Consider the following 13,040-nt stretch of genomic DNA (forward strand, 5'->3'; position numbering starts at 1 on the left):
ACTGCCCAGCAGCCAAGAGCTTTTGCAGAAGCCCCATGGTCACCTTCAGAGGTGAGGAGGGGAAGCTACCAGAAAAATGTTTTTCTTCCATTCCGTGTTGACTTTGGAACCCCGCAGCTGTCCACCTGGCACCTACCCTATCTAGCTGGAGACGTCAGATGGAAACTCTTGTGTTCGTTTGGGCTTTTTGTTAAGTCTATCATTTTCATTGACTGGAGCAGGTGGGTGGAAGTGGGGATTGAGTCATGTGTGCAGAAATTGTTTTCTCTTCACTGCTTAGTGCCATGTTATCTGATGGGGTTATTGGCTTTTCTTAAGTAAACCGTATTTTATTTTTTCTGTTAGCTTTCCTTTGATCACTGTCAATTGTCGCTGTGTTTCTAATGGACAAATATGTTCTTTCCACCACCACCACCCCCCAACCGTCAAGTCTCAGATGACTTGAACCACAACTGGGGACTGGCTTCAAAAGGTTCTGGAATTTTGTATTTTAGAGAAAATCTCAGATTCTCCTACCCAACAAGGAGATATAGTTGATTCCAGGGGTGGGATTCTAGCAGGAGCTCCTTTGCATATTAGGCCACACACCCCTGATGTAGCCAATCCTCCAAGAGCTTACAAAAAAGAACCTTGTAAGCTCTTGGAGGTTTGGCTACATCAGGGGTGTGTGGCCTAATATCCAAAGGAGCTCCTGCTAGAATTCCACCCCTGGTGGAGTCTAAATCTGCGACAGTCTGGTCTCCAGTTACAGAATATTTAGCATCTAAAGAAGAATATAGCAATGTGTTGAAAGTTATTAACACTATTTATTAAGATGTTATATTTGTTTGAGTTGTTTGACTGACTCCTATATGCATATGTTTATATACACGTCTATCTTCCCAAGTGTAATTTTTCTCTTTCTACTGATTTGCTATTGTATACTTATTAATATCCAATAAATATCTAATATTCAATAAAAATATGAAAAAAGTCTCAGGTGACTTATGGTGACCCCTGTAGGGTTTTCAAGGCAAGAGATGTTCAGAGGCGCTGTTAACTGCCTCTGCATGGCAACCTTGGATTTCTTTGGTGGTCTTCCATTCAAATACTACTCAGGGCCAACTCTGCTTAGCTTCCACAATTTGAATTTTTATTGATTTCAAGACCATAAAACAGACATAAAGGGAAAAGCTAACAAGCAGGGGGGAAAGGGGTAACAAAGGGAACCGGAAGTTCTGAGAATATACAATTCCATTTTCTGCTTAGCTTCCGAGATCTGATGAAATCAAGCTAAACTGGGCCCTTCAGATTAAGGCTGGCCATAATATGAGATGAGAACATAAGAGAAGCCCTGTTGGATCAGGCCAATGGCCCATCCAGTCCAACACTCTGTGTCACATAAGAACATAAGAGAAGCCATGTTGGATCAGGCCAATGACCCATCCAGTCCAACATTCTGTGTCACATAAGAACATAAGAGAAGCCCTGTTGGATCAGGCCAATGGCCCATCCAGTCCAACACTCTGTGTCACATAAGAACATAAGAGAAGCCATGTTGGATCAGGCCAATGACCCATCCAGTCCAACATTCTGTGTCACATAAGAACATAAGAGAAGCCATGTTGGATCAGGCCAATGGCCCATCCAGTCCAACACTCTGTGTCACATAAGAACATAAGAGAAGCCATGTTGGATCAGGCCAATGACCCATCCAGTCCAACACTCTGTGTCATACAGTGGCCAAACCTCCCCCCCACCAGGTGCCAGATACAAATCTTTTATAAAGAAAACATAAACAACACAACTCAAGGAAGATCCCACTTGGAACAGCCAATAATTCCTCGAAAAAGAAGTTAGCTAACAGCAAAACTAAATTACGTCATACTTAAGAAAAGCCAATAATTTCTTGAGAAAGAAATTAGGACCGTTCTTGACCATTCATTCCTCTCAACCACAGCTCCACAACACAATCTATCTACCTTTGCCTTAAAAAGACTATAACGGTTGGAGACACTAACTTGACACCATATTGATTAGTGAATGTATTAACTCCTACAGCTGCCAGTTCAATCTTGTTAACTAAAGGATTGGTGTGCATGCCACTTCCTAGAGCTGGGGGACAAAGAAAAGATTCCTACTAAGAAAAGCTAGAAACTTCTGTGATTATAGTTTCAGAGGGTAGCCATGGTGGCTGCAGAAGTGAAGAACATAAGAGAAGCCATGTTGGATCAGGCCATTGGCCCATCCAGTCCAACACTCTGTGTCACACAGTGGCCAATATATGTGTGTGTGTGTATACACACACACACACACACACACACATATATATATATATATATATATATATATATATATATATATATATATATATATATATATACACACATACTGTGGCTAATAGCCACTGATGGACCTCTGCTCCATATTTTTATCCAATCCCTTCTTAAAGCTGGCTATGCTTGTAGCCGCCACCACCTCCTGTGGCAGTGAATTCCACATATTAATCACCCTTTGGGTGAAGAAGTACTTCCTTTTATCCGTTTTAACCTGACTGCTCAGCAATTTCATTGAATGCCCACAAGTTCTTGTATTGTGAGAAAGGGAGAAAAGTACTTCTTTCTCTACTTTCTCCATCCCATGAATAATCTTGTAAACCTCTATCATGTCACCCCGCAGTCGATGTTTCTCCAAGCTCAAGAGCCCCAAGCGTTTTAACCTTTCTTCATAGGGAAAGTGTTCCAAACCTTTAATCATTCTAGGCCCTTTTCTGGACTTTTTCCAATGTTAGAATATCCTTTTTGAGGTGTGGTGACCAGAATTGTACACAGTATTCCAAACGAGACCGCACCATTGATTTATACAGGGGCATTATGATACTGGCTGATTTGTTTTCAATTCCCTTCCTAATCATTCCCAGCATGGTGTTAGCCTTTTTTATTACAATCGCACACTGTCTTGACATTTTCAGTGGGTTATCTACCACGACCCCAAGATCTCACTCTTGGTCAGCCTCTGCCAGTTCATAATCCATCAGCTTCTATTTGTAGCTGGGATTCTTGGCCCCAATGTGCATTACTTTGCACTTGGCCACACTGAACCTCATCTGCCACGTTGACACCCACTCACCCAGCCTCAACAGATCCCTTTGGAGTGCCTCACAATCCTCTCTGGTTCTCACCACCCTGAACAATTTAGTGTCATCTGCAAACTTGCCCACTTCACTGCTTACTCCCAACTCCAGATCATTAATGAACAAGTTAAAGAGCATGGGACCCAGTACTGAGCCCTGCGGCACCCCACTGCTTACTGTCTTCCACTGCGAAGACTGCCCATTTATACTCACTCTCTGCTTCCTATTAATTAGCCAGTTTTTGATCCACAAGAGGACCTGTCCTTTTACTCTATGACTCTCAAGCTTACTAAGGAGCCTTTGATGAGGAACTTTATCAAAAGCTTTCTGAAAGTCAAGGTAAACAACATCTATTGGGTCCCCTTTGTCCACATGTTTGTTCACCCCCTCAAAGAACTGTAACAGGTTAGTGAGGCAAGATCTTCCCTTACAGAACCCATGCTGAGTCTTCCTCAATAACTTGTGTTCATCAATGTGCCTACTCATTTTGTCCTTGAAAATGCTTTCTACCAACTTTCCCAGTATTGAATTCAGGCCTGTGATGAAGAGCTAGATTTATTCCCCGCCTTCACTACCTGAAAGAATCTCAAAGTGGCTTACAATCTCCTTCCCTTCCTCTCTCCATAATAGACACCCATGAGGTAGGTGGGGCTGAGAGAGCTCTGAGAGTACTGCTCTTGAGAGAACAGCATAGGGAGAACTGTGGCTGACCCAAGGTCACACAAGAAGCTGCATGTGGAAGAGTGGGGAATCAAACCTGGTTATCCCAGATTAGAGTCATCTGCTCTTAACCACTACACCAAACTGGTAGTAATAGATTCAAGCACCTTAGAGACCAACAAGATTTTGAGGGTATAAGCTTTTCAGCTTTTCCTAAAAATTTATTTTGTTGTTGTTTGAGCTGTGATGCTGGAGAAGAATCTTGAGAGTCCCTTGGACTGCAGGAAGATCAAATCAGTCAGTCCTAAGGGAAATCAACCCAGACTGTTCCCTGGAAGGTCAGATGCTGAAGCTGAAGCTCAAATCTTTGGCCACCAAATGAGAAGGGAGCACTCCCTGGAGAAGACCCTGATGCTGGGAAAGACAGAAGGCAAAAGAAGAAGGGGATGGCAAAAGATGAGATGGTTTGACAGCGTTCCTGATGTAACTAACATGAATTTGAGCAGACTTCGGAGGATGGTGGAAGACAGGAGGGCCCAAGGACATTGAGATCCTTCTTGTATAATTCTTCTGTGTATTCTTGCCACCTCTTACTAATCTCTTCTGCTTCTGTTAGGTCCCTACTGTTTTTGTCCTTTATCGTGGCCATCTTTTCATGAAACGTTCCTTTGATTTCTCCAATTTTCTTGACTTTATTACCTCCTCCCCCCCTCCCCCCCCTACAAATCTTGTTGGTCTATAATGTGCTACAGGACTTGAATCTACTTGTTCTGTGATCATGTTTCCATCTGGTTTCTATTCATATCTATTATTAGATTGGTTAATATTGTGCTCACAGTTCAACAAAGGGAAGAAGAAGAAGAAGAAGAAGAAGAAGAAGAAGAAGAAGAAGAAGAAGAAGAAGAAGAAGAAGAAGAAGAAGAAGAAGAAGAAGAAGAAGAAGAAGAAGAGGAGGAGGAGATTGAATTTATACCTCACCCTTCACTACCCAAAGAAGTCTCAGAGTGGCTTACAATCTCCTTTCCCTCCCCCTCCCCACAACACACACCCTGTGAGATAGGTGGATCTGAGAGAGCTCTGACAGAAACTGCTCTTGAGCAGAACAGCTTTGAAAGAACTAGTTAAGTCCCATGGATAGCAGAACAGTCAGAGTACCTTAAAGTGAACTGGGGGTTCCATAAGGTTACAGTATTCATTAACACCAGGCAATAACAGTTCAATGCCTGCTGGGATCCATGAAACTAAGAGCATATTAACAGCATTCAGCAATAATGGAAGGGTAGAGACATTTATCTAAGAGAGACAAGAATTATCAGCCACAAAATTATCAGCCATGTAATCCAAGTTCAATTTAAAACAAAGAGCTCAACACACCCCTGTTTGGCTCTGCTGAACAAAAGGAAGGTGGATAATTTTCCAGAAAACAGGTTCCATTCTTGATGCATCATCAGGGTCACACCAGGCTGGACCGATCCATTATTGAATTAATTGATGCATAATGATCTCTTCATTAGTATACCTCTTAACAGAGACATTTTTACGCAGCCGCTGCACCTGGGCTGGCCTGATTTCATGCACAGAATTATGTACTGAATGCATCTGAATGAGCACATTGTAATGGATATTCGTCAGCCTGCCTACTTCTGACATTAATGCAATCGATGTCCGGTGACTTTTGGGCTTGTTAGTTCTCAAACTGTGAAAAACACAGTAACTTGTGAGTTATGTTTACTTCATCCTTGGGGGAAGCATTTTGGTGTAGTGGTTAAGTGTGTGGACTCTTATCTGGGAGAACTGGGTTTGATTCCCCACTCCTCCACTTGCACCTGCTGGAGGCCTTGGGTCAGCCAAAACTCTGGCAGAGGTTGTCCTTGAAAGGGCAGCTGGTGGGAGAGCCCTCTCAGCCCCACCTGCCTCAAAGGGTGTCTGTTGTGGGGGAAGGAGATAAAGGAGATTGTAAACCACTCTGAGACTCTGATTCAGAGAGAAGGGTGGAGTATAAATCTGTGGTCTTTTTCTTTTTCCTCTGTTAGATGGTCTTACACCCTTGAGTGACGAAGACACAAGAAACAGAGATGGAGGGCATGTGAAAAGCCAATGGTGTGGTGGATACAGGGTCAGATTAGGACCTGAAGTCCTGGGTTTGAATCTCCACTCAGCCGTGAAGCTTGTTGAGTGATCTTAGACCAAGAGCTGACATTCTCTCTGTCTCTCTGTTTGTCTCTGTCTCTCTCTCAGCCTAAACTACCTTGCAAGGTTGTTGTGAGGGTAAAATAAAGGAGAAGAGAACCAGTGTTCCCTCTAAGCTGAGTTAGCATGAGCTAGCTCACAGAATTTTAGCCTCCAGCTTACACATTTTTGTCTTAGCTCAGAAAAAATAGCCCCAGAGCACACTAATTTATGCAGTAGCTCACAACTTTAACGCCAGTAGCTCACAAAGTAGAATTTTTGCTCACAAGACTCTGCAGCTTAGAGGGAACATTGGAGAGAACCATGTTTGCTGTCTTCTGCTTTGGAAGAACAGCAGGACAAAAAAGAGACAGATTTAGCTAATTTCATTTGCGGCTAGACTGCCTGATAAATGTTCATGGAATTAAAGTGAGGGCTGCTCCTAACAGCCACCCAGTGCTGGCTGTCAGTATTCTTGGACAGTCATGCCTTTGTTGTTATTGGATAGCACATAAAATTGGTTGGCCACTGTGTGAGGCAAGATGCTGGACTAAATGGATAAGGCATCTTGATGTACGTGTACTGAAAAACAAATAAGACCAAAGATCACGGTGGACAGCGAGTTCACCAATATCTTCTGGAACCAGGAAACCAGAATTTGAAACCAGGAGTGAGCCTTTCATGTGCATTTTTGGGGTTCAGAAAATTCCAGAAAAGCATCACCTGAGACTTGGAGTGGAAGGAGTGGAAGGGACGGTCTTTTTCCCCAAGAGGAGGTGCCCAAGATAAATCCAGAACAAAAAGACTATTATTTCTCCTTTCTCTTTAAAAAGTACCTAAGTTTAGATCTAGGAAAAGGGGGCTGTTCTTTCACTGATCCTTTGCTCACGTGTTTCTAGCTTGACACAGTGTTTTTGTAATCAGTGGTTTTGTGTATAAGTTATATATTCATTGTTCCTGTTTCAAAATTGGTGTGTCAGTTTGTCACTTTTGCAAGCACATAAAAGTCTAAACTTACGCCCAGTGCTTTGCAGCATACAAAGAGAAAGTGGGGAAACGCCTGCCTGAATATGAATTATGTTAGACTTTGAAAATGTGCTCCTGTGGTCAGAGCATACTGTAATAAATAAATGCATAATAGATGGATGCAGGAAGGCAGAGAAAGTCCGGGGTTCTTTATCTGAAGCAGAGCTTTTAAAGACATCAAAGGGAGGAGATACGCAGCAAAATCCTAGGGATGTCTAATCAGGAGGAAGTCCTGATTCATTGCTGCTGAAGTGAGGCTTTTGCTCTTCAGAACATAAGAACACCAGAGGAGCCCCCTGATCCATCCATCAGACCCATGATCCATCTATTGTAGTCCAGCATCCTGTCACACACAGTGGCCAACCAGTTGCTCTGGAGAGCCAACAACAGGGCATAAAGGCTGAGGCCTTCCCCTCAGAAGAGCATCAGAAGAGCCCTGCTGGATCAGACTAGTGGTCCCTCTAGTCCAGCATCCTGCCTCACACAGTGGTCAACCAGTTCCTCTGGAGGACCAACAACAGGGCATAAAGGCTGAGACCTTCATAACAACATCAGAAGAGCCCTGCTGGATTAGACCAGTGGTCCATCTAGTCCAGCATCCTGCTTCGCACACTGGCCAACCAGTTCCTCTGGAGGGCCAACCGCAGGGCAGAAAGGCTGAGGCCTTCGTGAGAACATCAGAAGAGCCCTGCTAGATCAGACCAGTGGTCCATCCAGTCCAGCATCCTGTCTCACACAGTGGCCATCCAGTTCCTCTGGAGGGCCAACCACAGGGCAGAGAGGCTGAGGCCTTTATAAGAACATCAGAAGAGCCCTGCTGGATCAGACTAGTGATCCCTCTAGTCCAGCATCCTGCCTCACACAGTGGCCAACCAGTTCCACTGGAGGGCCAACAACCAGGCATAGAGGCTGAGACTTTCATAAGGTCATATAAGCCCTGCTGGATCAGACCAGTGAGAGTCCATCTAGTCCAGCATTCTGCCTCACAAAGCGGCCAACAACAGAGCGGCCGACAACAGAGGTCCAACAACAGAACAGAGAGGTCAAGGCCTTCATAAGAAGATCAGAAGAGCCCTGCTAGGACAGACTAGTAGTCCATCTAATGCACCATCCTGTCTCACACATCAGTCAACCACTTCCTCCGGAAGGCCAATAGCAGGGCATAGAGGCTGAGGCCTTCCCCTGATGTTGCCTCCTGGGATTCAGAGGCTTAGTGCCTCTGAATGTGGAGGTTCCCCTCAGACACCATGGCTGGTAGCCACCGAGAGACATCCTCCTCCAGGAATCTATCTAATCCCCCTTTTAAAGTTTTTATTCCCGTGACCATCACAACATCCTCTGGCAGCAAACTCCACATTTGATTCGCTATCTATGTAAGGAGTGTTTCCTGTCCTGAATTTACTGCCCATCCGTTTCACTGGATGCCCTTGAGTTCTAGCATTTGGAGAGAGGAGCATTTTGAGAGGGAAGATGATATTGGATTTGTATCCCTCCCTCCGCTCTGAAACTCAGAGTGGCTCACAATCTCCTTTAACTTCCTCCCCCACAACAAACACCCAGTGAGGTAGGTGGGGCTGAGAGAGCTCTCCCAGAAGCTGCTGTTTCAAGGACAACTCCTATGAGAGCTATGACCCAAGGCCATTCCAGCAGCTGCAAGTGGAGGAATGGGGAAGATAAGTAGAGATAAGAGTCTGCGCATTTAATCACTATGCCAAACTGGCTCTTATTTACAAACTGCCCTTCATTTACAGAAAAAATGATCTTGGGGAACAAGCTCCTGGTGACAGGGTCTTACTTCTATGAAGAGGAAGTGGCATAACATAGTGAAATGATCTCCTCCTTGGGATCCGGTCTAGCGGGATAAATTCCTCACCTCCGTGGTAGAACAGAAGTGCCTGACTGTCCCCTGCCTTCTTAACATAAGAACATAAGAGAAGCCATGTTGGATCAGGCCAATGGTCCATCCAGTCCAACACTCGGTGTCACACAGTGGCCAAAAAACCCAAGTGCCATCAGGAGGTCCATCAGTGGGGCCAGGACACTAGAAGCCCTCCCACTGTGCCCCCCCCCCCAGCACCAAGAATACAGAGCATCAATGCCCCTAGATAGAGTTCCAAGAATACGCTGTGGCTAATACCCACTGATAGACCTCTGTTCCATATGTTTATCCAATCCCCTCTTGAAGCTCTCAAGCTTGCAGCCGCTGCCACCTCCTGTGGCAGTGAATTCCATATGTTAATCACCCTTTGGGTGAAGAAGTACTTCCTTTTATTCATTCTAACCCGACTGCTCAGCAATTTCATTGAATGTCCATGAGTTCTTGTGTTCTTCAGCAACTAGATTGCTCATTTCCAGGTGGTGATATCCCAGCAATTCATGGCACCCAATTTATAGCACCCTCTAAGGTATGAATAGGGGAAGAGCACCTGCCCTATCCTGGATACTCCAGGCTAGCTTAATTTTGTCAGATCTTGGAAGCTAAGCAGGTGTTGGCCCAGGTTAGTATTTGGGTGGGAGACCTCCAAGGAATTACAGGATCATGACACAGAGGCAAGCAATGGCAAACCACCTCTGAATGTCTCTTGCCTTGAAAATCCTAGGGGGTGGCCATAAGTCAGCTGGGACTTGAAAGCATCAATTAACAACAATCTCCTCCTCTGAAGGTCCCAGGTTCAAGTTCTGTGCATCTCTAGTCAAAAGGATCAGATTGTAGGTGATGTGAAAGACTTCAATCTGAGATCCTGGAGAGCTGTTGCCAGTTAGAGTGGACAATAGTCAGCAGGGCTGGTTCTAGATTTTAGGACCCTGGGTCAGATAGTTCCCACCAAGGCCCCTCTGCCCACAGCTGGCATTCATGCCTTCCTTCTCTCTGACTCACCTGTGTACTTCCCACCACCTTGTGCATCCTTCCTCTGTCTGGTCACAAGCATTCTCATTGCCAATGTTCTGCCTCAGGGCTTTTTTTTGTAGCAGGAACTCTTTTGCATATTAGGCCACACACCCGTGATGTGGCCAATCCTCCAAGAGCTTACAGGGCTCTTCTTACAGGGAGGTGTAGCCTAATATGCAAAGGAGTTCCTGCTACAAATGAGAGCCAGTTTGGTGGAGTGGTTAAGTGGGAGAACGGGGCTTGATTCCCCACTCCTCCACTTGCAGCTGCTGGAATGGCCTTGGGTCAGGCATAGCTCTCGCAAAGGTTGTGCTTGATAGGGCAGCTTCTGTGAAAGCTCTCTCAGCCCCACCCACCTCACAGGGTGTCTGTTGTGGAGAAAGAAGATAAAAGGAGACTGTAAGCTGCTCTGAGATTCTGATCCAGAGAGAAGGGTGGGATATAAATCTACGGTCTTCTTTAAAAAAAAAGGCCCTGCTCTACCTGCAAACCTTGGGCACTGCCTGACAGCAAGGAGCATAGGTGATGGCATGCTACCCCATCTCAAGGTATACTGACACCAGCCCTGATACTGACCTTGATAGATCAAGATTTAGTATAGGCTTAATTTGTCCTTATTGGGTAGGATAGCTGCAATCAAAATGAATATTTTGCCAAGAATAATGTATTTATTTCAAACCATCCCGATTGTAAAAGATGCAAAACAATTTAACAAATGGCAAAGGAAAATCTCCGACTTTATATGGGCCGGAAAGAAACCAAGAATAAAGATGAAGATCTTAACAGATGCTAAAGAGAGAGGAGGTTTTCAACTCCCTGATCTAAGATTGTATCATGATGCAGTTTGTTTGACATGGATTAAAGATTGGATAATGCTGTTAGATAAAAAACCTTTATGGTTAGAAGCTCACGGAAATAAATTCGGCTGGCACGCGTATATGTATTATGGGAAGAATAAAATGGAAACACTTTTGTTAGTACTTGGATAAAATATAAGAAATATGGGGATGAGAGAAAACCGCTGTGGATAGTGCCAGCAGAAGTAATAAAAATAACAGCTGAATCCGACGATAAAAGAGAAATGTCATCTAACCAACTGCTCAAGATTCGAGGAGATAAAATTGAATTAAAATCTTTGGAAGAGCTAGACAATAAATATGATTGGTTTCAAATGCAACAAATTAAAAGCTTGTTGGAAAATGATATAAAATCGGAAGGAATTAGACGAGAACAAACAGAATTGGAAAGGGTCCTGCTTGGTGATAATGAAAAATTGATATCAAAAGTATATAAGTTATTATTGAAATGGTCTACAGAAGAAGAAGTAGTAAAATCTCAAATGGTCAAATGGGCAATCAATGTGAATAGAGAAATACAAATGGATGCATGGGAATACCTTTGGATGAAATCAATGAAGATATCAACTTGTCAGAGCATAAAAGAAAATTGTTTTAAGATGATGTACAGGTGGTATATGACCCCGAAAAAATTGGCTAAGATGAGCAAGAAAATGTTGGATAGATGTTGGAAGTGTAAAAAACATGATGGTTCTTTCTTCCATATGTGGTGGACATGTGAAAAAGCGAAAGAGTATTGGAAGATGATACAACAAGAAATCTCCAAAATATTGGGTTACGACTTTAAGAAAATTGCAGAGACATTTTTGCTTGGATTACAATTAGAAAAATATCCAAAGGAAGATAGGACTCTAATTTGGTACCTGCTATCAGCTGCTAGGACATTGTATGCGCAGCTTTGGAAGCAAGAAAAAATACCGGATAAATGGGATTGGACTATGCAAGTTCTATCGTGGAGTGAAATGGATAAATTAACTAGAACATTAAGAGACTATGATTTGGAGATATTTAAAAAAGAGTGGAGGAAGTTTAAAGAATACATAGAGAAAGAGTCGAATGTAAGAAGACATTGGACAATTTTTTAGTAATATTGGGGGGAAAAAAAAACGAAGAAGCAAGAAGGGGGGGGGGGAAATATATATATAATTTTGATTAGTCAGATGTATCTTTAGTTTTGAATTAGAATCTATAACCTCGGGGAAGTCTATATTGGAGGGAGGGGGATTGAAAAGTCATATGGGTTAGTATTGAAGCAACGAAGGGAAATTAAGTTCTGTAACCATATGCTATCAATAAATTGGTAAAACACAAGATTTAGTATAAGGCAATTTCATGTGCATACCTTGCACTATGCTCAGTCTATGCTGGATGTAGCAGAGAATGCTTGAAAACCTAAACTGACTTCTCTGGTTTCAGGTGCCTTTTGTATTCCGTTGTATGTACCCTATGTCCTAACCGGGAAATGGACCCTCGGGCGAAGCTTTTGCAAGCTCTGGCTGGTGATGGATTACCTGCTGTGCACCACATCTGTCTTCAACATTGTGCTGATCAGCTACGACCGATTCCTCTCCGTGACAAGAGCGGTGAGTCCCAAGTGGCAAAGAAACAACAAACTATTAGATCTGGTAGTCTGTTATCATTCACCTATCAATGGCCTCAGATCTGACTTGAGCTATCATCTCTTACTGATGTTCTTTGAATCTTGCATGAAATGATGAGGAAATTATGTTTCCTACTATGCTGGGGTGAGGGGTGAGGAAGGCAGCTTTGTATAGTCTAATTTCATCAGACCTTGGTAGTTAAGTAGGGTTGATTCTTGCATGAGGGACTATCATGGGAGACTCTGCTGAGGAAGGCAGTGGCAAATCAACTCTGCTTCTCACTTGCCTTGTGTTGTGGTTCAGGAAAAGCCGAGGGTGGATTCCTGGGAGGCAGCCAAAGTCCAAGCAAAAGAAACCAAGTTAGGAGCCCAGTCCAAGAGGTCAGAGCCAAGCAAGCCATTACCAAGAGATTTTCCAAAGACGTGTAGTCAAGCAGTCCAAGGGTTACTCACAAGCAGAAATCTAGGAGAGCAAAAGCCATAATCAGAAGCTGGTCCAAGAGTCACATGAGCAAGATGGGAGTCAAGGCTGTGGTCACAGAATCACTGGTAGAATGAATTGTTGCCTCCACACCTAACAGCGTCCCTTGGCTGGTTTTTATAATCATGTGCCTAAGGGTCAAATTTGCAGCAAGCTGCTCAGGAGTAATTCTGCCGCTACTCAAGCAGCTGGCATTGGGCCAGGAGGCAAGCACTCTGCTGTCCCTCCTGTAGTGCTGCTCATAG

At 43.8% G+C, this 13,040-nt stretch overlaps 1 protein-coding gene across 1 annotated transcript in view; it reads left to right on the forward strand.

Moving 5' to 3' along the window:
• Nucleotides 1–13,040, forward strand: part of HRH3 (histamine receptor H3) — a 51,557-nt gene that overhangs the window by 21,276 nt on the left and 17,241 nt on the right. The window contains exon 2 of the mRNA XM_060230705.1: nucleotides 12,131–12,297. Within this exon, the coding sequence (XP_060086688.1) occupies nucleotides 12,131–12,297 (167 nt within the window). The remainder of the gene's footprint in view (nucleotides 1–12,130; nucleotides 12,298–13,040) is intronic.

This window comes from Heteronotia binoei, chromosome 2, assembly GCF_032191835.1.
Source record: "Heteronotia binoei isolate CCM8104 ecotype False Entrance Well chromosome 2, APGP_CSIRO_Hbin_v1, whole genome shotgun sequence".
In the NCBI taxonomy this organism is placed as follows: Eukaryota; Metazoa; Chordata; class Lepidosauria; order Squamata; family Gekkonidae; genus Heteronotia; species Heteronotia binoei.